At 43.2% G+C, this 27,268-nt stretch overlaps 1 protein-coding gene across 15 annotated transcripts in view; it reads right to left on the bottom strand.

Annotated features, from left to right (window-relative positions):
* The window catches only part of ZNF131 (zinc finger protein 131), a 55,460-nt gene that overhangs the window by 5,999 nt on the left and 22,193 nt on the right, over positions 1-27,268 (bottom strand). For 9 of the 15 annotated variants that reach the window (XM_023216442.2, XM_023216432.2, XM_023216444.2 and 6 more), the window contains one exon: positions 8,611-9,293. In XM_023216442.2, the coding sequence (XP_023072210.1) occupies positions 8,611-9,293 (683 nt within the window). The remainder of the gene's footprint in view (positions 1-8,610; positions 9,294-27,268) is intronic. The other 6 variants (XM_023216438.2, XM_023216445.2, XM_023216440.2 and 3 more) reach the window with 2 other exon arrangements.

Genomic DNA, 27,268 nt, shown 5'->3' with positions numbered 1-27,268 from the left:
TAATTAGCTGGAATTAGTGTAATATAAAAACTATTCTCAACTACCAAAATGATGGGCAATATCGCTAAATGAAATGGTTTAGCGGTTTTATCAATAATTTTTCATTATCAGTGAGACCTAGAAACAAACTGGCATAGCCTCTCCTTAAATGGCAATTTGATCATCTTTGTCAAGATATAAAATGTGCATATTATTAGGGAGGCTCAGGCAGGCAGATCACGAGGTCAGGTGTTTGAGACCAGCCTGGCCAACATAGTGAAACCCCGTCTCTACTAAAAATACAAAAAATTAGCCAGGCATGGTGGTGGATGCCTGTAATCCCAGCTACTAGGGAGGCTGAGGCAGCAGAATCGCTTGAAACCAAGAGGCGGAGGTTGAAGTTAGCCAAGATCATGCCACTGCACTCCAGTCCGGGTGATAGGGTGAGACTCTGTCTTAAAAAAAAAAAAAAGGTGCATATTCTTTGACCTTGCAATTCTGCTCTTAAAAATGAAATTACTTGAACATCTGAAAAGGCATATGTACGAGTATGCTTACTACAGCATAGTCTGTAATACCAAAAGCCTAGCAACAACTTAAATGTTCATCAATACCAGTTTGATGATACACCCATAGATTGAAATACTGTTCAGCCACAGGAAGAAAATTTAAATACTCATAAATGTTCCATATATTTTTCAAAACGACTCAAAGATAAACTAAATGGCATGACGCTGTACTACCGCATGCTCGTTTGTTTTTCCAAAAGCATGTGTGCCTGTGTGTGTATGGCTACCTGAAAATGCAAGGAATGTATCTGATAAATCAAAAAAGGATAGCAGTAGTTACTTCAAAAGACCTACTTGAGTAGAAACAAGACTCAATTTTCATTGTGTGCCATCTGAGCTTTTCCCTATTTAAAAAATTTAGTAAGCTCAGTAAAATGTAGGAATAGCAACGTATTAATTCTTTAAGATGTGTGGACAGTACAGTTTTCAATGTGCTTTCACCATTTTCTTATTTGTCACAACCCTATAAAGTAGGTATCTTTATCCTTATTTACACAGACAAGAAAAGCCCAAAGATAAAGTGAACGGTCAAATTCATCATGCTGGCAAATGCTGAACTGGAGATGGAATTGAAATTCTGATTTCTGGACACACATTCCCTCTATGATTCCACACTACCTTTCTTGGAAACTAGGGAGGAGTTGTTTGAAAACATGGCTAAAGGTTACCTCTAGGTTCTCTTTTGACACTGTGTGTCCCGTCCCACAGGTATATCTGTCAACATGTCTGGTATTTCCCTCCTTCCCCATCTGCTTACTCTTCTACATATTTTGTTCTAAGTTAATTAGCCTCCAGTGGCCATCCGAATCAGAAAGCTGGGAGTCACCAGCTCTCTTTTACTCCTACACCTCACTGACCAAATCCTACTGATTCAGGCTACGTAATGTTACTCAAATCTCTCTTTTCCACTAACACTGCCTTTACCCAACCTCCCATTCTGGTTTAGATTACTCGAAGATTCCTCACTGAGCTAGCAGGTTTCAACCCACTTCAATCTATCTTGCCAGTCATCTCTCTAGAATATGAATCTGATGAGCTATCTGCCTGGCTGAAACTCCTTTAAAATGACCTAGTCTTCTAAGATGTTATTCAAATTCATTTATGGAATTTATGAAAATAACTACATGATCTCAAACTCATCTCTCATTACTCTCCCTCTTTCTTACCCTTACACAACTCTAGATCTCCCAATGATGCCCAAGTGCATGCAACATGGTTAGCCCTTCCAACCCCTTTGGCCACATCTCCTGGCATTCCTCTACTTGGACCCAACCCTCTGGCCATAATGCCCTACTAACAGTGATCCAAACAATTTATTTCCTCTCATTCCTCTGTGTCTGTGTATGTGTCATTTCCTTTTGCCTGGAATACCTGTTTCCAGGCTAACTCCTCTTCCCTTCTGAGTCATCAAAGGCTAACGACCCCTGGAAGCCACCTGCTATAGTTTTAATGTTTGTCTCCTTCAAAACGCAGGTTAAAACTTAAACCCCAATTTGGTAGTATTGAGAGGGAGGACCTTTAAGAGGCGACAGGATCATGAGGGCTCTGCACTCATGAAGAGATTAATCCATTCATGGATCAATGAATTAATGGGTTATCATGGGAATGGGATGGGTGGCTTTAAAAGAAGAATAAGAGAAACCTGAGCTAGCATGCTCAACTTCCTCACCATGTGATGCCCTGCATGGCCTCAGGACTCTGCAGAGTCACCACTGGCAGGGCTCTCACCAGATGTGGCCTCATAACAGTGAACTTCTTAGCCTCCAGAACTGTAAGAAATAAATTCCTTTTCTTTATAAATTCCCCAGTTTCAGGTATTGTTATAAGCAACAGAACAGACTAAGATATCACCTTTGTCTCTTCCATCACAAGCAAGCAACCCAGGCAGGCATTCCCACAGGATTCTGCTTACTGTGGTCAGCACTTAGCATGTTACACAGACTGTACACGCTTGTTCCCCCTTCCAGCATATCCTGAGCTCCTTGAAGGCAGGGACTCTAAAACTGTTTTATATTCATGGCCTAGTGGTATATGGCATTATCATTACTATTTTCCAAATAAAAGTAAATTCAGAGGACAAAAAATAGCTAAAATTTTACAAATCAAGCCACAGATTACAGTGCATGCTTTAACAGCATACAGGAAACCAAACCATTAAATAAAGATATGCAAAATATGAAACTAATGGGGTATACATTTTGAGAATAGGAAACAGGAAGAGGATTGTCTCCTGTCTTCAGTTTGTTACAAGGAAAAATTGTCCATTCTTTATTAACTTAAACATAATTTAAAACTGCTTACAAACATACTTATTTTTATTGTGCTTCACTTTGTTGGATTTTTTGAAAAACTGAAGATTTGTGACCCCATGTAAAGCAAGTTTACTGGTGCCATTTTCCCCAACAGCATGTACTCACCTCATGTCTCTGTGTCACTGTAATTATTGCAATATTTCAAATTTAAATTTAAATTTTTAAATTATCATCTCTTATAATGATCTGTGATCAGTGATTTTTGATGTTACTACTGCAATTGTTTTGGGGTGCCCTGAACCACACCCATAACAAAGAACTTAACTGATAAATGTTGTATGCTTCCTATTCCACCAACCAGCTTTTCTCTCTTCCCTCCCTCACTCCTCAAGTCTCTCTATTCCTTGAGAGGCAACAATATTGAAATTAGACCAATTAATAACCTTACAACAGCTTCCAAGTCTTTAATGAAAGAGTCACGTGTCTCGGCCGGGCACGGTGGCTCACACCTGTAATCCCAGTACTTTGGTAGGCTGAGGCGGGTGGATTCTGAGGTCAGGAGTTCAAGACCATCCTGGCTAACATGGTGAAACCCCATCTCTACTAAAAAATACAAAAAAATTAGCCGGGCATGGTGTCGGGTGCCTGTAATCTCATATCCTCAGGAGGCTGAGGCAGAGAATTGCTTGAACCCGGGAGGTGGAGATTGCAGTGAGCCGAGATCACGCCACAAAAAAAAGTCACGTCTCTCACTGCAAATCAAAAGGTAGAAGTGATGAAGTCTATGAGAGCAAGGCATATCAAAAGTTGAGACAGGCCGAAAGCTAGGTCTCCTATGCCGGGTAGTTAAGTTGTGACTGAAAAGGTAAAGTTCTCTAAGGAAATTAAAAGTGCTACACTAATGAATATATGAATGGTAAGAAATCAAAATTGCCTTACTGCTGATATGGAGAAAGAGTGAATAACCTGGATAAAAGATTAAACGAAACAAACATTCCCTTTAGCCAAAGCCTAACCCGGAACAAGGCCCTTTCTTCAGTTCTATGAAGGTTGAGAGATTAAGAAGTTGCAGAAGCTAGATTAAGCTAGAAGAGGTTAATGAAATTTAAGGAAAGAAGTCATCTCTGTAACATAAAAGTGCAATGTGAAGTAGCACATGCTCATGCAGAAGCTGTAGCAAGTCATCCAGAATACCTAGTTAAGATCACTGACGAAGGTGGCTACACTAAACAACAGATATTCAATGTAGACAAAACAGCCTTCCATTGGAAGATGCTATCTAGGACTTTCATAGTTGGGGAGAAGTCAATGACTGGCTTCAAAGCTTTAAAGGACAGGCTATCTTTATTGTTGGGAGCTATTGCAGCTGTTGACTTTCAGTTAAAGCTAATCAGTCATTTATCACTCCAAAACTCCTAGGGTCCCTAAGAATCTTATTACATGTACTCTGCCTGGGATACAGAAATGGAAGAACAAAGTTTGGTTGACAGAACATCTGTTTACAGCATGCTTTATTGACTATTTTAAGCACACTGTTGAAACCTACTGCTCAGAAGACTCCTTTCAAAATACTACTGCTCAAAAACAAACAAAAACAAAATACTACTGCTCACTGACAATGCAGCTGGTCACCCAAGAGTTCAAAGGGAGAGGTACAAGGACATTAATATTGTTTTCAGTCTGCAAACACAACAGCTATTCTGCAGCCCACAGATCAAGAAGTAATTCTGACTTTCCAGTCTTATTAAGAAATACAAAGCCACACCAGAGATGCACGCACGAAGAGGATAAAACTGTGTAAGGACACAGAGAGAAAGTAGCCACCTGCAAGCCAAAAGGAGAGATCTCAAAAGAAACCAACAGACTGATCTTGGACTTCTAACCTCTAGAACTGTGAGAAAATGAATTCCTGTTGTTAAAGCTAAAAACAAACAAACAAACAAACAACAACAAAAACAGGGCTGAGATGGTGGCTCATGCCTATGTTCCAAGCCTAGGGAATGTGATGAAACCGCGTCTCTACAAAAAAACAGAAAAATTAGTTGGACATGGTGGCACACATCTGTAGTCCCAGCTACTCAGGAAGCTGAGGCAGAAGGATCACTTGAGTCCAGGAGGTTGAGACTGCAAGTGAGCTTTGATTGTGCCACTGTACTCCGGCCTGGGAAACAGAGCAAGACCCTGTTTCAAAGGAGAGAGAGAGGAGAGAGGAGAGGAGAGGGGAGAGGAGAGAAGAGAACAACTATCTTGGAACTAATTACCGGTATAGAAATTGGTTGAACTAGCCGGGTGCGGTGGCTCAAGCCTGTAATCCCAGCACTTTGGGAGGCTGAGACGGGCGGATCACAAGGTCAGGAGATCGAGACCATCCTGGTTAACACAGTGAAACCCCGTCTCTACTAAAAATACAAAAAACTAGCCGGGCGAGGTGGCGGGCGTCTGTAGTCCCAGCTACTCGGGAGGCTGAGGCAGGAGAACGGCGTGAACCTGGGAGGCGGAGCTTGCAGTGAGCTGAGATCCGGTCACTGCACTCCAGCCCGGGCGACAGAGCAAGACTCCGTCTCCAAAAAAAAAAAAAAAAAAAAAAAGAAATTGGTTGAAGTTAAAAAAACAATGAGGTGGGGGTTCAGTTTGTTTTACGTGCTCAACTGTTCCTCCAATGGGTATATGGTTCAGTAATTTAAAACCACTTAAATTACTTATCTCATATCATTTCTAAGGGAAAGACATACAACATAATGTACTTAACTCTATATTCTGCTGTCCAATCCAAAATAAAAAATCTTAAACCTGAGAGGCACATTTAAAGATGTCCAAAGTGGTCTGTGTTGTCCTATTTTCTAAGAGGTAAAAGTCAGTAGGTAATGTTTTGGGTAAAAGAGGTAACTGCGGCTACTTTCACATTCATAGGCTATAAAAGCTACTGATTATCTGCTGGGGTATTGGAAACTGCTATCAAAGTTTGCAGGTTACTTACCAGCGTTTGTTTTTGTTTTGTTTTGTTTTTTCTTTGAGACGAAGTTTTGCTCTTGTTGCCCAGGCTGGGGTGCAATGGCGCGATCTCGGCTCACCACAACCTCTGCCTCCCGGGTTCAAGCAATTCTCCTCCTTCAGCCTCCCAAGTAGCTGGGACTGCAGGCATGTGCCACCACACCCGGCTATTTTGTATTTTTAGTAGAGATAGGGTTTTGCGTGTTGGCCAGGCTGATCTTGAATTTCTGACCTCAGCTGATCTACCTGCCTCGGCCTCCCAAAGTGCTAGGATTACAGGCATGAGCCACCATGCCTGGCCACCACCGTTTGTTTATTGTGCTGCTGGTATAACAACCGTTTTGCATAATTAACCCAATTACCACAAATATGTTCACCAACAGACTATTGTTTTCTAAAGACCAAAAATTATAACTATAGGCAGTTTCCAAATATTATTTAAAACAGGTAGGTGTCCCTTGGTATATGCGGGGGATTGGTTCATATAGCAAAATCCACGCACACTCAAGTCCTGCAGCCGGCCCTGTGGAACCACACATACTAAAAGCTGGTCTTCTACATACATGGGTTTTGCATCCTGGGAATACTATAATTTTGATCCATATTTAGCTGAATGAAATCTGCATATAAGTGGATGCAAGCAGTTCGAACCCATGTTGTTCAAGAGTAGACTGTATATACATATGTTTGAAAACAGAAACCATTTTCCCAAAAGATTTCATGAACGCCTATTAGTTATCAAAACTAGTACCTTAAAGACTTTTAAATCCATACTGAGTTAAGTACAAGATCCCTTTGCTATTCCTGTATTTATTCAGTCCTCGAATACTGACAATAAGAGTTTGGACAGTGAGGGGGATAACATCATCTGAATCTATGTGATTCCTCAATTTCAAGTGATGTATACCAAGTGACGGTGAGAAACCTATTTTTAAAAACTTTTACAATAAGTTCTCCAAACTCCAGCATCAAAGAGAAAGATTCTGAATACTGTAGGATATCTATGTTGTATTTACTGTATTAACAGTCTAAACAGCCTTAACCACCACATATAACAAAGACCTGGGAACAAATGTCCAGAAGTCTGACACTTAGCATGCTGTATTAACTGCTCTCTCCATACCCTTGTAATAGTACGTTTAGGGACTATCCAAGATTCAATTCGCTGGTGGTAGCTACTGTGTCTGGTGCAGGAGACCTAGTAAAGATTGTCTGGGGAGTGGGAGCAAGCAAGAGACCTGAGCAAGGTCAGGGACTCTTGACAGGAAGATGACTGGAATAGGGGATGAATAACTATGTGGGAGAGGCCCTGAGGTAGGTATCTTGGGACATTTCCATCATGCTTGCATGGCTCCCAGGAGAAGTATAAAAACCTTATTCTCCTTAGCTCCCTGGATGTCCGCCAGTCCCGACATATTTGCTGTTGAAAAGGTGGAGAGAGATGGACATATATTACCTACTGTGCCAAAGCAGGTAATTCAATGTACATCAAAAAGTATAAACAAGGGCCAGATGTGGTGGCTCATGCCTGTAATCCCAGCACTGGGAGGCTGAGACGGGCGGATCACAAGGTCTGGAGTTTTGAGACCAGCCTGACCAACATGGTGAAACCTCATCTCTACTAAAAATACAAAAATTAGCCAGGCGTGGTGGTGCTCGCCTGTAGTCCCAGCTAGTCGGGAGGCTGAGACAGAAGAATGACTTAAACCCAGGAGGCGGAGGTTACAGTGAGCCGAGATTGATGCCACTGTACTCCAGCTTGGGTGACATAGACAGACTCCATCTCCAAAAAAAAAGAAAAAAAAGAAAAGAAGTATAAACATGTCAGGGATTGCATTTTTTTTTTTCTTTTTCTTTTTTCTTGAGTTTTGCTCTTGTTGCCCAGGCTGGAGTACAATGCCGTGATCTTGGCTCACTGCAACCTCCACCTCCCAGGCTCCAGCAATTCTCCTGCCTCGCCCTCCCAAGTAGCTGGGATTACTGGCGCCTGCCACCACGCCCAGCTAATTTTTTGTATTTTTAGTAGAGACGGGGTTCCACAATGTTGTCCAGGCTGGTCTCGAACTCCTGAGCTCAGGTGATCCACCTGCCTCAGCCTCCCAAAGTGCTGGGATTACAGGCGTGAGCCACCGCGCCCAGCCACTTTTTTTTTTTTTTTTAGATGGAGTCTCACTGTCGACCAGGCTGGAGTGCAGTGGCACGATCTCGGCTCACTGCAAGCTCTGCCTCCCAGGTTCAAGCGATTCCCCTGCCTCAGCCTCCGGAGTAGCTGGGACTACAGGTGCCCGCCACCACGCCTGGCTAATTTTTGTATTTTTAGTGGAGATGAGGTTTCACCATGTTGGCCAGGCTGGTCTCAAACTCCTGACCTCGGGTGATCCACCTGCCTCAGCCTCCCAAAGTGCTGGGATTACAGGCCATGAGCCATGGCACCCGGCCGTCAGGGATTGCTTGTAAATGTACTCTAAGTAACACAACACAAGAAATGTAAAAATAGAAATGGTAAAGTCTCACTATAAGATTTAATTATTTATAATCTTTAGGAAATAAACCACAAACTATTTTCTCTATTTCTTTAAAAAATACAAAAATTGGGCAAGGCATAAAAATAACAATTACTTTCAAAGTTGATACTGATTTATATTTAAAGCATCAATATTTGAACATGTAATACTATAAACAATGTGTACTTAGCCTACACATTAGAGATAATACATTAGATGGCTTCTGAGGCACTATTTTTTAAAAAAGAATTTATATATTTAAATTTGAAGTGCATGTGGGAAAAAAAATATCTTAAGAAAGTATTTGCTAATTACCTGTATGTTTTCGAAGATGTTCTTTAAAATGTCCAAAATGGTCAAACTGTTTCTCACAGTACTGACATACATGAATTTTTTTCCCAGTTCTTTGCTTCTTACTGACTCCACCTTCTTCAAGGTGGTAACAATTTAGGTGCTGTTTCCATGCGCTCTCTCGAAGATACCGTTTATTGCATATTTCACACTTGAAACTCTCAGTGGAGTGTGATTTCATGTGTTCCTTAAAATGGTAAAACAATTTAAATGAACGGTTACATTTCTCACAATGGAACAAGTCCTTCACATGTGACAGCTGAAGTTCCACAATTTCAATACCTTCTACCTGTTTGCTCGTGGGGTCAGATGGACAGCCATCTTCTTTTATCTGCCCTTTTCTGTCACCTTGACGGTACTTGCTGGTAATATCTGCCAACAGTGCTAGAGCAGAATCATCAGAGGAACCTGTGCTCTGTATGTACTTTACGGATTGCTTGGCAGAAGCCATTTCCTCTAATGTTTCGATGCCTTCATCTTCTACTTCAATGGTGCCTTCGGCAATCTCTACCTCAATTTCAACAGGTTCTGATTCTGCAGATGGCAATGACTCAGTGATAACATTTGAAGTTTCTGCAATCTTCCTTTTTTTGGCCTCATTTTTTCCTGTGGTATTTTCCTCTAATGGAGCTGAGTTTTCTTTGTTCCTGAAATACATAATATAGGGGTTTAAAAAATATAAGAAAATCCCAGCAGGCTTTTTTGAAGAAACTGATAAAGTGGCAATAAAATTTATATAAACAGTTAGAAAACAAGACTGCAGGGCTTATCCTATCTGATTTTAAGACTTACTATAAAGCTACAGTAATTAAGACAATAGTACTGGTGAAAGCATAGACACGAAGATTAATGGAATAAAGTCCATGGAAATTGACCCATGCTTAGTCAACTGATTTTTTTGGGGGGGGGAAAAAGGTGCCAGCCAGGTGCAGTGGCTCACGCCTATAATCGCAACACTTTGGGAGGCCAAGGCAGGTGGATCACCTGAGGTCGGGAGTTGGAGACCAGCCTGACCAACATGGGGAAACCCCATCTCTACTAAAAATACAAAATTAGCCAGATGTGGTGGCATGCCTGTAATTCCAGCTACTCAGCAGGTTGAGGCAGGAGAATCGCTTGAACCCGGGAGGCGGAGATTGTGGTGAGCCAAGATCGCACCATTGCACTCCAGCCTGGGTAACAACAGTGAAACTCTGTCTCAAAAACAAACAAACAAAAAGTTCCAAGGTAATCATTTAACAGTGGTGCTGGAACAAGTATGTGCATGGGAAAAACAAACCTCAACCTTTACCTTATATCATCCATGAAAAGATTCAAAATGGGTCACAGACCTAAATTTAAGAATTATTAAATTTCTAGAAGAAAACAAAGACCTTAGTGACATTGGTTAGTGAAAGATTTCTCATTCTCTCACCCAGGATGGAGTGCAGTGGTGTGATGTTGGCTCACTGTGGCTTCAACCTCTTGGTCTCAAGTGATCCTCCCACCTCAGCCTTTCCAGCAGCTGCGACTACAGATGCATGCCATCACACTCAGCTAATTTTATTTTTCATAGAATTGAGGTCTCACTATGTCACCCAGGGTAGTCTGGGCTCAAGTGATCCTCCTGCCTCGGCCTCCAGAGTGCTAGGATTACAGACATGAGCTACTGTGCCCAGCTGAAAGATTTCATAAACAGCACACAAAAGACAGAAATCAAAACAGCAAAAATTGATAAAATTGATTTCATCAAAATTAAAAACTGCCCTCTGAAATACAGTTAACAAAAAAGTAAGCCACAGACCAGAGGAAAATAGTTGCAAACATATATCTGTCAAATATCTTTTTTTTTTTTTGAAATGGAGTATCACTTGTAGCCCAGGCTGGAGTGCAATGGCACGATCTCAGCTCACTGCAACCTCTGCCTCCCAGGTTCAAGTGGTTCTCCTGCCTCAGCCTCCCGAGTAGCTGGGATTACAGGCTCCCGCCACCATGTCAGGCTAATTTTTGTATTTTTCAGTACAGACAGGGTCACCATGTCGGCCAGGGTGGTCTTGAACTCCTGACCTCATGTGATCTGCCTACCTCGGCCTCCCAAAGTGCTGGGATTACAGGTAAGAGTCACCGTGCCCAGCCTAAAGATCTTATATCTAGAGTAAAGAAAGGATTCTCACAACTCAATAAACTCAGTAAAAGACAACATCTGTTCGGAGACAATTCTCCTTGAGTCTCTTCAATTTCCTCACATCTTGTGAACTGAAAACTTTTGTTTTGGACTTTTCAGGAATGTATGCAGTATAGTATAGTAGAAGAAAGGGCAGGATTATTGTTCAATATAACAAAGAGAATGCCCCCCTCTGACCTCTGGGAAAAAGGTTAAAAGGATTGTTTGTAGCCCACTATAAAAAATTTGGGATTCCTAAGCTGGAGATTCGTCAGTTACTATAGAAATCAATCATACGCATTCGCCTGGGCCACTCTATGTCACTCTTGGGGGACTTGAGAAGGTAAAACTGGTATAAAAATGAAATTTATACTGCTTGCTATGTAGAGAGTAATAAAATCCTTTCTTTCTGACTCAGAAGTCTTGTATCTTCTTCCAACATCCATGACACTGTGGCAGGAAAACTTGCAGGCTTGCAAGTAGAGTAAAATCACAGATCCCTCATAGCTCTTGCCAGTTTTTTGGCATTGAAAATAAGATGCTGGGGGAAAAAAAAGGCTTTCTGGAAAAGAAAGGATGAGGCATCACAGAGCAACTGTTCAGACTTAAGGGAAATCCACCGGAACCAGCAGCAAACATGTTGACTACATTGTACAGTCAACAAAGCAAAAAAATGGCCCTCTACTTTACTGCCTATTATTATGGGTTGAAATGTGTTTCCACAAAAGGTATGTTGAAGTCTTGGCCCCTAATATCTGTGAATGGGCCTTATTTGGAAATAAGTGTGCACATCTGGCCGGGCACTGTGGCTCACGCCTGTAATCCTAGCACTCTGGGAGGAAGAGGCCGGTGGATCAACTGAGGTTGGGAGTGCGAAACCAGCCTGACCAACGTGGAGAAACCTCATCTCTACTAAAAATACAAAAATTAGTCCGGCATGGTGGCACATGCCTGTAATCCCTGTAATCCCAGCTATTTGGGAGGCTGAGGCAGGAGAATTGCTTGAACCCGGGAGGCGGAGGTTGTGGTGAACCAAGATCCCGCCATTGCACTCCAGCCTGGGCAACAAGAGTGAAACTCTGTCTCCAAAAAAAAAAAAAAAAAAAAAGTCTGGCGCAGTGGCTCACATCTGTAATCCCAGCACTTTGGAAGGCCGAGGCAGGCGGATCAACTGAGGTCGGGAGTTTGAGACCAGCCTGACCAACATGGAGAAACCCTGTCTCTACTAAAAATACAAACTTAGCCAGGCATGGTAGTGCATGCCTGTAATCCCAGTTCCTCGGGAGGCTGAGGCAGGATAATCACTTGAACCCAGGAGTTGGAGGCTGCAATGAGCTGAGATGGCACCATTGCATTCCAGCCTGGGCAACGAGAGTGAAACTCAGTCTCAAAAAAAAAAAAAAGAGGTTATTAAGATGAGCCTTAATTCAATACAACTAGTGTCTCTACAAGGAAGAAGAAACCAGGACACAGGAGAAAGCCATTATGAAGACAGAGAAGATGGCAATGCGAAGATGAAGGCAGAGATTGGAGTTCTGCTACCATAAGCCAAGAAACACCTTTTAGCCAGAAGCTAGAAGAGGCAAAAAGGATGCTCCCCCTAGGGTCCTGGGAGGCATCATGGTACTATGAACACCTTGATTTCAGACATTTAGCCTTCAGAACTGAGAAACAACACGTTTCTGTTGTTTAGTCACCCAGTTTATGGTACTTTGTTACAGTAGTAGCTTTAGGAAACAAAAGTACCTATAAATGAAGCAAAACTTGGAAAGTGGTTGCAGGAAGAGCACTAGGCAGCAAGTTCAAGAATGGCTGCTGAAATGGTGCCCTAGTTATTGCAAACTCTTCTGTGGGAGAAAGAGAGGCTCTTTTATCAATCTGGTACCATGTCTGCCCCATGATTAACCATACTAAGATTCATTGGGAATGGGTGGGTGGGACAGAAGGTTCTGCCTCTTTTCAGACAAGTTACAATAATATGCACCTACAATGAATGTAAAAGAAGGGAAATTTGTGATTGCTATAGGCAGAGCCAGGTGAGTCACGGCTGTGGCCGGTTCACATGGGAGATGAGGGGAGAACATAATACTTATCAAGGAAGAATGTGAAAACCTGGGCCAGCTTTGGGCTCAGTTCTTCCTGCAGTTTATCATGCCCACCTTTGATTTATTTGGAGAGGACAGTAAAAGGTCTCCAAGGTTTTTTTTTGCAGTCAAGTCTTGGCTTCTGCAAGGGCCCTCTTTGAGAGATGTCTTTGAGATAAACTCCTATGGGAAACCATAGATAAGATACTAAATAGATAGAGCTTTCCAGTCCAATTGGGTTTACAATGCTGATGAAGATTCCCACTGGGGAATGAGAAAAGGATCCAAAGTAATATGAATTCTTATGGTGAGTGCTGCTGAAAAGCTCCCTAACCTTTATGTTAAAACCAGGCAAAAGAATAACAACAGGGCAGGCCGGACGCGGTGGCTCAAGCCTGTAATCCCAGCACTTTGGGAGGCCGAGATGGGCGGATCACAAGGTCAGGAGATTGAGACCATCCTGGCTAACACAGTGGAACCCCGTCTCTACTAAAAAATACAAAAAACTAGCCGGGCGAGGTGGCGGGCGCCTGTAGTTCCAGCTACTCAGGAGGCTGAGGCAGGAGAATGGCGTAAACCTGGGAGGCGGAGCTTGCAGTGAGCTGAGATCCGGTCACTGCACTCCAGCCTGGGTGACAGAGCGAGACTCCGTCTCAAAAAAAAAAAAAAAGAATAACAACAGGGCAGCGATGTCCAGAATTAAAGTGCAATTTTTTTTTGGTGGGGGTAGAGAGACGAGGTCTCACTATGTTGCTCAGGCTGGTCTCAAACTCCTGAGCTCAAGTGATCCTCCCACCTTGGCCTCTCAAAGTTCTAGGATTACGGGCGTATGCCACTGCACCCAGCCAGTGACTGAAGAGTGTACTCTTCAGGAATCACCGAAGCTGAAATAGATGAGTGTCAGCAGGGATGACGTTACACTGACTGAGGTCATTGGGTGGGCTTAAAACACTGAAGGTTTGTTTAGTCAAGCCACATGCAGCTTCTGTGCTGCTTGAAACCAAAAGTACATGTGCCTTACTTATTGACACAGAGTCACTTTTCTCCCTCCACATCTCGTCCTCCTCTACGCTCTCCTCTGACTTAGTGCTTTTAGGAGAAAGATAATTATGAGTGGAGCCAAATTCTCCCTATTCTCAAAGGGGACTGAAAGCAATATACTCATCCAAGTATACTAGGGAAAACTCAGGAATGGAAGGACTCAAACTTCCATGACTATTTCAGATTAAGGTGCCAAACTCACCATAACCACTTTTCCATGGGGACAGGATGGACTTGCATTTTTTAAATGATGGGGTTTGGGCATGGTTCACAGCAGGAAAGGGAAGCTATCCTGACCTTGTGGTACCGCTGATTCTATGTATACTGCTGTTGCTTCAACCTGTTGATTGGTAAGTCAGAAGTCTCAGTCTCAAAGGCCCTGAACTGCAATGTTATCACACCTCCATCAGCAGGGGTTGCTGATAAACCCCAGCAAATTTCAGAGGCCTACTCATCAGGTAAAGTTTATAAAGATAGATTCACAACACTCCATCCAACAAAGAAAAACTGTTTCTTCTACCTTCCTCCCAACAAAAATAACGCCCAGCATCCTATTGGACTCTCTGGGTGCTGGGCAGTATGTGCCTTACTTAGGCATTCTACTTTCTCCTTTCTATCAGCTAACCTGCAAGCAAATCAGCAACCTCTAAGTGGGGCTCCAACCAACACGCTGCTTTGGAAGTTAACCATCGAACTGCAGTGCATTCTCTCTACCTTTAGGGCACCACAACGCTAATGAACCCTTTAAGCTACTAGTCTGAGCCTGATGCTTTTGTAGATTAGAACTTCTGGCAAAAGGAGGCAGTCTCTACCCAAAGGTTATTCCTTGGGTTTTGGACTTGCTGAACCCTGACGCAGCTCCCAAGGTACACCAAATTTGAGAAAAAAAAAATTAGCTTGCTTTTGGGCTCTTGTTGAAACTGATCCCTAATCACCCATGCAGGTCTTGAGGTTCTCCAGCCTGATATTCCCATCTGGGGGTGAGTCAACTCAGACTTCATGACTAACAAGGTATGAGAAATGTCCACCAAGTTTCACTTGTCAAATAGAAATGGTATACTTAAGAAAGCAGTGGACCCCTTAGCCATCATGAAAAAGTAGCAGCTGCCCAACTGTTGCCCAAAGCAAAGTCACCAGATTAATGGAGCCCTTAATTCACTGATGGCTTGGCTAAGCTGAAATTTGATGGTGTTCACTGGGCTGCTCCAAGTGTTCAGCCTCTGCACCAGCAATGAAATCCCAAAGCAGACATGGTCACTCTGCTCAGTGGACACAACTCAAGGCTGTCCTCATGACTCTGGTCAACATTCCCCCAAATTAACCTTGCTATATTTTTACTGGCACTTACATTGTTGCCAATGGTCTAGCTGTTTAGTCTGCTACTTGGAAGACTTGGCAGATTAAAGACATCCACGCCTCTGGGGCCAAAACTGTAGAAAAAATAGCAGCTGTTGCCGGAACTATCTGGGTCACTCATTTAGATGTGCATAACGGACTATTCTCTAATATTAGAGACCAACTGGAATCAAGCTGCTAACAAAGCCTACACTGCCCAGATTGCCACTAACGAAGTCTAGAGCCAACATTATTCTGGATATGGTAACACATCTACCACCATCAGAGACTGGGCACAAATTAGAGGACCCTATGTTTCTTATGCAGAAGTTTGCCACTGTTACGTCAGACTTGTGACACCTGTTACAACTTGGTCTGCTTGTCTCATAGTGAAGGATCACATAATACAGAGCACCATCTCTGACTGTTCCTTACAGACTGACTATACTGGAGCTGTGACCCCAATGCAGGGCTGTCAGCGGTGCTTCACCACTGCTGACATTTCTGACACTTTTTTTTTGTTTTTTGAAAGAGTCTAGCTCTGTTGCCCAGGCTGGGGCGCCATGGCGCGATCTCAGCTCACTGCAACTTCCACCTCCCTGGTTCAAGCAATTATGCCTCAGCCTCCCAAGTAGCTGAGATTACAGGTGCACGCCGCTACACCTGGCTAATTATTTTTTATTTTTAGTACAGACAGGATTTCACTATGTTGGTCAGACTGGTCTCAAACTCCTGACCTCAGGCAATCTGCCCACCTCAGCCTCCCAAAATGCTGGGATTACAGGCGTGAGCCACCCCACCCCGCCATGGTGACATGCTGACACTTCTTTAGGTTAAACTGTTGCTGTTCCAGTCTCATCAGCTGGTTCTGGCCACACCACTATGGCTCTTGAAACTAATCTATGTCTTATGTTCACCTTCTAGACCATCTGCAGTCTGATAATGGTTCAGCTTTATCACGTACACAAAAATGACCACAAAAGCTAATCAATAATTGGTTAACAGTCAAGGTAATGATAGACCTTTCATGCTACCATCCATAGATACTGAGTATCTTGTTGAGTATGGCAACAGCTTTCTCAAACACTGACTCCAAATGATTTCTGACTCTACTTCCCTCACATCCTCTTTGTCTAAAAATCTGAGTAAAGCAGTTTGATCATTGAATTTAGTTGTCCCTAGAAAGGGATTATGTCTTCTTGGCTACTTCCTGGATAATGATGAAGACAGAAGGCAAGGGAAGTAATATAAACCTAATCTGAAAAAGCAGGATCCTGAACATCTTTTTTTTTTTTGAGATGGAGTTTTGCTTTTGTTGCCCAGGCTAGAATGCAATGGCACGATCTTGGCTTACTGCAACCTCCGCCTCCCAGGTTCAAGTGATTCTCCTGCCTCAGCCTCCTAAGTAGCTGAGATTACAGGCTTGTGCCACCATGCCCAGCAAATCTTGTAATTTTTTTTTTTTTTTTTTGTAAAGACAGGATTTCACCATGTTGGTCAGGCTGGTCTCGAACTCCTAACCTTAGGTGATCCACCCGCCTCGGCTTCCCAAAGTGCTGGGATTACAGGCATGAACCACCGTGGCTGGCCCGTCCTGAACATTCTTAAACATTTTCTTTTCCCCGACAGTAATCCTGGAACAGCCTGGTACCTCTTAAAGGCGACAGCCTGGTCAAAACCAGGCTTAGGAAATTCGAACTTCATTCTAGTTTGGCCATCTGGATTCTCTTAATGGAGTGACATCATTTTATAGGAATACTGACCACTTGGATTGAATTCACTGTTTGCCAAGTACACTCACTTATAACAGCCCATGTGAGCCAAAGCGGGAAACATAATGGGTCTCTAAGTTTTAAATGTCCTTGCCCTTCTTGTATCTGACCATATAAGATGAAAGGTCTGGATAAGAGGGGATGACTGGAAAAGAGGTGAAGGAGGAATGACAATCTTGACATCTAGGGAGAGAAACATCTTACGACTCCAGAAGATATGGGGCAGGGAGGGACAATAATCTTTGTCAAGCTGGGTGTGGTGGCTCACACCTATAATACCAGCACTTTGGGAGGCTGAGGCGGGAGGATCGTTTGAGTCCAGGAGTTTAAGAACAGCCTGGAGAACATAGTAAGACCCCATCTCTACAAAAAAGTATAAAAGATTAGCTGAGCACGGTGGCACATGTCTACAGTCGCAGCTTCATTGGGAGGCTGAGGTGTGAGGATCATTTGAGCCTGAGAAGTTATAGCTGCAGTGAGCTGTGACTGCACCACTGCACTCCAGCCTGGGTGACACAAGTGAGACCCTGTCTCCAAAAACAAAACAAAACAAACCAACTTTGTTTTTCAGAACTGCCCCTAGAACCTTTCAAATTAAGAAAAATGCTCAGTTGCAAGTCTCTCCGACGGCTATAAGCATTTTTAAACTGACTGCTGTGTTTGCCATTCCCTACCAAGTTGTTTCCCTTAATTTTACCAACATGTCTTCTAAAAACAGCTAGGGATGACTCCTGTGTGTCAGAGGCAAAACACCATGCTCCACTACCATTCTCATAGCTGAGATCAGTCCACGAGGTGGACAGCTACTACTTAACTCAGCTGGCATTCAGGAGCTTGTGATAAATAGGACAGACTCTCCTGGGCGTGGTGGCTCATATCTGTAATCCCAGCACCTTGGGGTGCCGAAGCCGGCAGATTACTTGAGGTCAGGAGTTCGAGACCAGCCTGGCCAACATGGTGAAACCCCGTCTCTACTAAAAATACAAAAGTTAGCTCAGCCTGGTGGCATGTGCCTGTAGTCCCAGCTACTGGGAAGGCTGAGGCAGGAGAATCGCTTGAACCTGGGAGGCGGAGGCAGTGAACCAAGATCGCGTCACTGCACTCTAGGTTGGGCGACAGAGCGGGACTCCATCTCAAAAATAAATAAATAAATAGGACTGTCCTGTCCTCAGTCTCTCCAAAAACCAGAACTAGACTCAATCATTCTAATTGAACTGGGAAAGGAGACTACATTGGAGGCCATGTCAATATGTGCCTCTACACTGATGCAGGTCCTACTTTGGAAGCATGAACAATTGCAAACAGTACTTTCCTTTCAGGGTTCCTATCTGCCCCTGGGACTGTGCTTGTGTGGAAGCCAGGTACTAATTTCCTTGCCTCAAAAAAATACAATGCCTTGCAAGGTGCGGTGGCTCACACACGTAATCCCAGCACTTTGGGACTCCGAGGCAGATGTGTCACCTGAGATCAGGAGTTCGAGACCCGTCTGACCAACATGGAGAAACCCCATCTCTGCTAAAAATACAAAAATTAGCAGGGTGCAGTGGCAGGTGCCTGTAATCCCAGCTGCTAGGGAGGTTGAGACAGGAGTACTGCTTGAGCCCAGGAAGCAGAGGTTGCAGCAAACTGAGATTGTGTCACTGCACTCCAGCCTGGGCGACACAGCGAGACTCTATCTCAAAAAAACAAAACAAAACAATGACTTACACCTAAGAGGTGGTTATAGGAGACCATCAAGTGTTTAAGGAAGATCAAGTAGCCTTTGGGTGACTGTGGAGATCTCATTTAAGGATACTCTTGGTTAGAAATTCTCAAAGGGATGCTTCCTAGAGTAATAACTGACTTATTCATGCACATCCTGTGGGCAGTTTTCCCTAACAGTAGGAGTAATCCAATTAAAAAAGTGGTACAACATTGTGCATGACTTAAGCTGATGTGTTCACTGTTACTGCTTGGGCTCTGGAAGGCATTTATGTCAGCTTCAAGCCACTGGGGGGCTAGGTTTGTCATGAATGATAAACTTGCCCTAGTAGAAATCCTCCCGATGGGACAATGCGGAGTCTGTATTGTAACTGTAAAACATCTTGCTATACTTAGATTAATGCCCAGGGCTAAGTGGAAAAGTCAATACAGAAACTGAAAAAGAAAGTCATCTGTTTTTCTAGAGATTTGTTCAGTTGATTGAGTTCAGGATGAACCTTAGTGGGGTGGGTGCATGATTAAGGTCAACAGGGCAGGGTGGCCAAATCCTGCTGCTTAAAGTTCTGTTGACTTCAATAAATCCTTAAATAAATCCAGTATGAGAAAAACTGAATGGATTAGGTCCTGGTCCCTGTGTTTTTTGTTTGTTTGTTTTTGGGACAGAGTTTCGCTCTTGTTGCCCAAGCCAGAGTGCAATGGCGCAATCTCAGTTCACTTCAGCCTCAGCAATTCTCCTGCCTCAGCCTCCTGAGTAGCTGGGATTACAAGCGTGAGCCACCGTACCCAGCCAGGTCCTGGTCCCTATGGTCAGATTACTCAGAGTGGCTAAAGAAAGTGCTGAGCTTATGGAGAAAATTCAGTACCAGCCAGGATAATACAGAAACAAGGATATGGAACAAGACAACTCTCCATGGATCCTCATGTTTCTGCATATCTTATAAACTAAGACACTGAGAGCCTTTTATTTTGGACTATCTTTTCAAAGTTGTCTGTATAAACAGAGCCCGTCCTCGTCCAGAGTGGAGAGTAGGTTTATTTATTGTCCAGTATAATAATGTTTCTTCTACAGCAAAAGGTTAGGCAAGTTTGCTTGCAGCTCATTATAAAAGATTTGGGTTTCCTAAAGCTCAGAATTCCTCAATTGTGATGCAAACAACTGTGAGCACAGTACACGCCTAGGCCACTGTGTCACCCCTGTGGGACTAGGGGGACAGGGAACAAGAAAAACTGATACAAACATGGAACTCATGCTGCTTTCTTTGCTCTAAGTAATCAAGTCCTTTTCTCTCTGACTCAAGAGTCTCATGTCTCTTGCCGGCAACCATGAAACTGTCCGTTAAAAAGTTACTACCCGGCCGGGCGCGGTGGCTCAAGCCTGTAATCCCAGCACTTTGGGAGGCCGAGACGGGCGGATCACAAGGTCAGGAGATCGAGACCATCCTGGCCAACACGGTGAAACCCCGTCTCTACTAAAAAATACAAAAAAAAAACTAGCCGGGCGAGGTGGCGGGCGCCTGTAGTCCCAGCTACTCAGGAGGCTGAGGCAGGAGAATGGCGTAAACCCGGGAGGCGGAGCTTGGAGTGAGCTGAGATCCGGCCACTGCACTCCAGCCTGGGCGACAGAGCGAGACTCCGTCTCAAAAAAAGTTACTACCTTGCAAATAGGATAAAATCTCAGACCCTCGCAATGTTGCCCCCACCCAGTTCTTGACAATAACCCCATTTTAAGAAATAGGCAAAAGATCTGATCAGGTACCTTGCCAAGGAATACAGATGGCAAAAAAGCACATTAAAAAATATCCAACACCATTAGTCATTAGAGAAATGCAAATTTAAACCACTATATACCCACCAGCCCGGCTAAAATAAAAAAGCCCGATCATATCAAGTATTAACAACGCTGTGAAAAACTGGAGCATTCATAGGCTGCAGAATGGAATGTAGAATGGCACAACCATTTTTGAAAGAGTCTGGCAGTATCTTAAAATATTAAGCATATATTTACCATACAAGCCCGCTATTCTACTAAGAGGTATCTACCAAGAAAAATGAAAGCATATGTCCAAAAACTTGTTACACAAACATTCATAGCCACTTTATTTGTAATAGCCAAACACTGGAAACAACCTAAATGTCTGTCAACAGGTGAATCAACAAATTGTGATATAGCCATACAATGGAATACTTAGCAGGAAAAAGGAATGAACCACTTAAACACACACTAATATACATGAATTTATTTCTTTTTTGATCCACCCGCCTCGGCTGCCCAAAGTGCTGAGATTATAGGCGTGAGTCACCATGCCCAGTCTTTTTTTTCTCCCTCTGTCTCCCAGGCTGGATGCAACGGCACGATCTCGGCTCACTGCAGCCTCTGCCTCCCAGGTTCAAGCAATTCTCCCCACTCAGCCTCCCAAGTAGCTGGGATTACAGGCATCCGCCATTATGCCCAGCTAATTTTTGTCGAGATGGGGTTGCGCCACGTTGGCCAGGCTGGTCTTGAACTCCTGACCTCAAGTGATCTGCCCGCCTCGGCCTGCCAAAGTGCTGGGATTACAGGCGCGAGCCACCACACCCAGCATGAATTTCAAAATAATTACGATAAGTGAAAGAAATTAGACAAGCACTACCATACTATTAACGTGCACATAAAATTGTAGGGATGAAGATAGGAATAGGAAGAGAGGAACAGATTACAAAATTACACAAGGCAACTAGAGAGTGATGGATGTGTTTATCACTCTGTGATAATGGCTTCACAAGAATATACATGTATGCTAAAAGTCATCAAACTGTACTTTAATATGTGCAGCTTATTACATATTATACCTTATTAAAGTTTTAAAAATATTAATACTACAATAACACACCACTATATATCCAATTAGAATGACTAAAGCAGGAATCAGTAAACTCTGGCCTAACAGTAGTAGCATGTTTTATGTCAACAAAGTTTTATTAAAACATAGCTACATCCATTCATTTACATACTGTCTATAGCTGTCTTGCTACAACAGCAGATCTGAATAACTGCAACAGAGACTATATGGCATTTAAGTCTAAATATTTATGTCCCTTTAATAAAATGTTTGCCATCTCCTGACCTAAAGTTTAAAAAACTCTTGACAATATCAAGTGCTGGTGAAGATAGGGCATAAGTAGTTGTGTTGCACAAAAATATGTAAATGGATAAAACCACTTTTTTATTTTGAGACAGGGTCTCGTTCTGTTGCACAGGCTGGAGTACGGCGGCATGATCACTGCTCACTGCAGCCTCAACCTCCTGAGCTCAAGCAATCCTCCTACCTCAGCTCTCCAAGTAGCTGAGACTACAGGCATGTGCCACCACACCTAGCTAGTTAAAAAAAAAATTTTTTTTTTTTTTTTGGTAGAGACAGGGTCTCACCATGTTGCCCAGGCTAGTCTTGAACTCCTGGGATCAAGGTATGCTCCTGCCCTAGCCTCCCAAAGTACTAGGATTACAGGCATGAGCCACCATGCCCAGCACAAAAAACCTTTTTTTTTTTTTTTTTTTGAGAAAAAAAAAAGTGCTCTTGTCGCTCAGGCTGGAGTGCAATGGCACGATCTCGGCTCACTGCAACCTCCGCCTCCCAAGTTCAAGCAATTCTCCTGCCTCAGCCTCCCAAGTAGCTGGGATTACAGGTGCCCACCACCACACCCAGCTATTTTTTTTGTATTTTTAGTAGAGATGGGGTTTCAACATGTTGGTCAGGCTGGTCTCAAACTGCTGACCTCAGGCGATCCACCCACCTCAGCATCCCAGAGTGCTGGGATTAAAGGCATAAACCACCATGCCCAGTCATAAATCCACTTTTTAAAAAACTGACAAACCGTTTTCCAAAGTTAAACATACACATACCAAACAACTAAACTCTATTCCACTTCTAGATGTTTACTAAGAGAAATGAAAGCATATATCCACTCAAAGACTTGTATACAGCAGCATTATTCTAATAGACAAAAACTAAAAAAAAACCACCCAAAAGTCATCAGATAAACAAATTATAGTATACCCACCCTGTGGAATACTACTCAGCAATGAAAAGGAACAAAATAACACCCACAACCACCTGGACAAATCTCTAAAACACACTGCTAAGGTAAATGAAGTCAAATATGAACTTTGTATGGTACACTATAGAAAAACTAGTGATAAAAATCAGATCAATGATTGCCTGGGGCTAGAGATCAGGAACAACTGCAAAGAATCATGAGACAAGCTTCTAGAATGATAAAAGTGTTCCCCTGATCTTGATTGTGGTGGTATCTTTATCACTGTACATATATATATATATATATATATATATTTTCAGATAGAGTCTCTTTCTGTCATCCAGGCTGGAATGCAATGGCGTGATCTTGGCTCACTTGCAACCTCTACCACCTAGGTTCAAGCAATTCTCCCGTCTCAGCCTCCTGAGTAGATGGGACTGCAGGCACACACCACCACGCCCAGCTATTTTGCATTTTCAGTAGCGACAGGGCTTCATCATATTGGTCAGGCTGGTCTCGAACTCCCGACCTCAGGTGATCTGCCTGCCTCAGCCTCCCAAAGTGCTAGGATTATAGGCGTGAACCACTGCGCCCAACTCATACACAGTTTTGTTTTTTGTTGTTGTTGTTGAGACAGAGTCTCACTCTATCGCCCAGGCTGGAGTGCAGTGGCACAATATCAGCTCACTACAAGCTCCGCCTCCCAGGTTCACACCATTCTCCTGCCTCAGCCTCCTGAGCAGCTGGGACTACAGGTGCCTGCCACCACGCCCAGATAATTTTGTTTTGTATTTGTAGTAGAGACAGGGTTTCACCACGTTAGCCAGGATGGTCTCGATCTCCTGACCTCATGATCCAGCCGCCTCGGCCTCCCAAAGTGCTCGGATTACAGGCGTGAGCCACCGTGCCTGGCCATACAGTTTTAAGTAAACAATAATGCGATTTCAGCAGAGCAAAATGAGGTCCTAATTTTTTTTTCAGTGTCATTCAAAAAGTTTACCCTATATTCCAAAAATAATTCCATAATACATATGTGACAAGCGTACCTTACACACCTTCTGTATTTGCAAAATAGTTATACAATTGCCTTAAGTAGTCCAGCTACATTAATTTTTATTCCTAAATTGTTTAGCCTGTTAAATCATGTCTTCCTAAGGTCCCATAAAGCCCTTGGTTATTGCTTTTGTGGTTATTCCTTTGATGATAAGTATCTGCTCCATTAATATGAAATTAATACCCCACTTAGGAACACTCCAATACCAATTCTACCATAACTTTCCACTTAAGGATCAACTCACGGTATAATCAATTGGAAGACATTTTAAATGACAAACTCAACTTGTCTGGTATCAGTAACACAAATAACTACAAGAATTTATTAACAGTTGAAACTAACTGTTAACTCTTGCCTGGCCACTCACTTTCGAAGGGAATTCCTATTTGAAATATATTAAAATAAGGAAAATAATTGTGCATCTTATGTTGAAAAAGTATGGTTTCTTTTTGTTCTTTTCAAGTACAAGTGTTGAGGTGAATTGTAAACTACTTCTGTTTTGGTTTGTTTGTTTTGAGGTGGAGTCTCACTCTGTCACCCAGGCTGGAGTGCAGTGGTGCGATCTTGGCTTACTGCAACCTCTGCCTCCCGGGTTCAAGCGATTCTCCTGCCTCAGCCTCCCAAAAACTGGGATTACAGGTGCATGCCACCATGTCTGGCTATTTTTTGTATTTTTAGTAAAGACAAGGTTTCACCATTTTGGTCAGGCTGGTCTCAAACTTCTGACCTCAAGTGATCCACCTGCCTCAGCCTCCCAGAGTGCTGGAATTACAGGTGTGAGCCACTGCACCCGGCTATAAACTACTTCTTAACCAGTTTTCTTATGCTTGTCTTAACTATAGGTATGACCTACTGAACTCAGATCCCTATCCCAAACAGGAATAAAGAACAAGAAAAAGTGCTGCTACCAGGCTTTTGTTTTGCAGAGTGTGGTAAGCCAGCTTGTATTCAGAACCGAACAGCAAGGAAAGAGATTTTAAAGGCTTATGAGGGAAGAAAAGGACATAAACCTGGCAACTGAGTATTCCAAGAGGCATAATTTTGAGGTAGTTTTTCAAACCCATCCAAACGCCTCCTGAAGATGAAAAAAAACACATAATCCCTGCCTCAGAGAGGTTGGAGACTATTAGAAAAATGTGGGAACACTAATGTGATTACTGTTTTAATGAAAAATGTAAAACAAAAATACAGAATAATAGAAGTACCTAAGTCAACCTGCTTGGCTCAGTGAGGACAAGTTTCAAAGAACAGGTTGCTGGCTCTCACCTGAGACCAGAAAGATGAGAAAAATTTTGCCAATGACAACCAGACAGATGGCATTCCAAGAAATGAAAAGAACATACGCATAATCATGTTATTATGTGGCAGGTATTGTTTTAAGAGCTTTACACAAGCCACTTTCTTAAAAGATAAATCTAAGACAGGATAAAATATTTGGAGATTTGATCTGAGTCACAGCTCACTTTTCAAATAGCTCTAACCACAAGACATTTGTCAAAAAACAATCAATGGCAACTGTTTATTATTGCAGCTACTGTGGTGGCATTACAAGTTTGGGCCATCAAGAAGCTGAACAAAAACTGAAAGGAAACACTGGAGAATGAGATGTTCATAGGGGGCTTTAAAAAGCTCTGACAGGCTGGACTCTGATGGCTCTGATGGTTCATGCCTGTTATCCCAGTACTTTGGAAGGTCGAGGCCGGTGGATCACCTGAAGTCAGAAGTTCAAGACCAGCTTGGGCAACGTGGTGAAACCCCGACTACTAAAAACACACACAAAAAATTAGCTGGACATGGTGGCAAGCGCCTGTAATCCCAGTTAGGAGGCTGAGGCAGGAGAATCACTTGAACCTGGTAGGTGGAGGTTGTGGTAAGCCGAGATCACGCCAATACGAAACTCCATCTCCAAAAAAAAAAAGCTCTGACATATTCCAGAGAACCTAGAAGGCCATGCACATGCACAGAGCTGCATACATGTCCAGGAAAGACCTTAGCAACTCTCATCTCTACATGACTTTGAGGTTCTGTTAACACAGGAAGTAAAGGCTAAAGTAGTTGTAAACTGCTCGATGGGACACTGATGGTGTGCCCTATAAAGAGTTCCCCAACAAAAATGTGGAGACTTACTAGTTTAAGACATTTAAGAAAATTTCTGTCCAATGATCACTTTCTTCAGTGAACTACCTATGCAGAGACTTCAATGGCCATACACACAAAATACAGACTGTATAGAATTACAGGAAAGGAATTATACAAGTCCAGGAAAGTTGCTAAACCAGTAACAACAATAAAACGATGTCTGGCTCATCTAAACTAGTTCCAGTGGGATAGGAAATTAAGAAACTTCAAATACAGTGTGTAGTCGAAGATGATCAACTTGCAACAGTGGAGAAGCAGATCACTGCTTTTGAGGACTATGATGTAGTCCGTGGATGTGGCTGCTTTCAACAAGATCTAAAATCCATCCTGGATCACTGCACTTAAATAAAAGCTTGAGGTTGGGCGCGGTGGCTCATGCTTGTAATCTCAGCACTTTGGGAGATAGAGGTGGGTGGATCATGAGGTCAAGAGATTGAGAACATCCTGGCCAACATGGTGAAACCCCCGTCTCTACTAAAAATACAAACGTTAGCTGGGCGTGGTGGCATGTGCCTGTAGTCCCAGCTACTCAGGAGGCTGAGGCAGCAGAATTGCTCGAACCCGGGAGGCAGAGGCTGCAGTGAGCCAAAATCACGCCATTGCACTCCAGCCTGGTAACAGAGTGAGACTCCGTCTCCAAAAAAAAAAAAAGCTTGAAAGATTAAAAAAAGAAACCATGTCTGGCCAAGTATGGTGGCTCATGCCTATAATCCCAGCACTCTGGGAGGCTGAGGTGGGCACATCTCTTGAGCCCAGGAGTTCAAGACTAGCCTGGGCAATATGATGAAACCCTGTCTCTAAAAAAATTACAAAAAATTAGCCGGGCATGGTGGCAAGCGTCTGTGGTCCCAGCTACTTGGGAGGCTAAGGTGGGAGGATCTCTTGAGCCCGGGAGGTTGAAGCTGCAGTGAACTGAGATTGTGCCACTGCACTCCAGCCTAGGTGACAGAGCAAGACCCTGCCTCAAAAAAACAAACCCAAACAAATCATGTCTGACAGAGAGAACGGGGGTGGGGAGTTAGGGAGTGGGATCTAAATACAACTTATTTTAAAATATCCAATTTTTGGCCGGGCGCCATGGCTCATGCCTATAATCCCAGCACTTTGGGAGATCGAAGCGGGTGTATCACGAGGTCAGGAGGTCAAGACCAGCCTGGCCAAGATGGTGAAACACCGTCTCTATTAAAAATACAAAAAAATTAGCTGGGTTTGGTGGCAGGTGCCTGTAATCACAGCTACTCGAGAGGCTGAGGCAGAGAACTGCTTGAACCCAGGAGGCGGAGGTTGCATGAGCCGAGATCACGCCACTGCACTCCAGCCTGGGCTACAGAGCGAGACT

This window comes from Piliocolobus tephrosceles, chromosome 4 (genome assembly GCF_002776525.5).
Source record: "Piliocolobus tephrosceles isolate RC106 chromosome 4, ASM277652v3, whole genome shotgun sequence".
Lineage (NCBI taxonomy): Eukaryota > Metazoa > Chordata > Mammalia > Primates > Cercopithecidae > Piliocolobus > Piliocolobus tephrosceles.
This window is presented reverse-complemented; position numbering and strand designations above follow the sequence as displayed.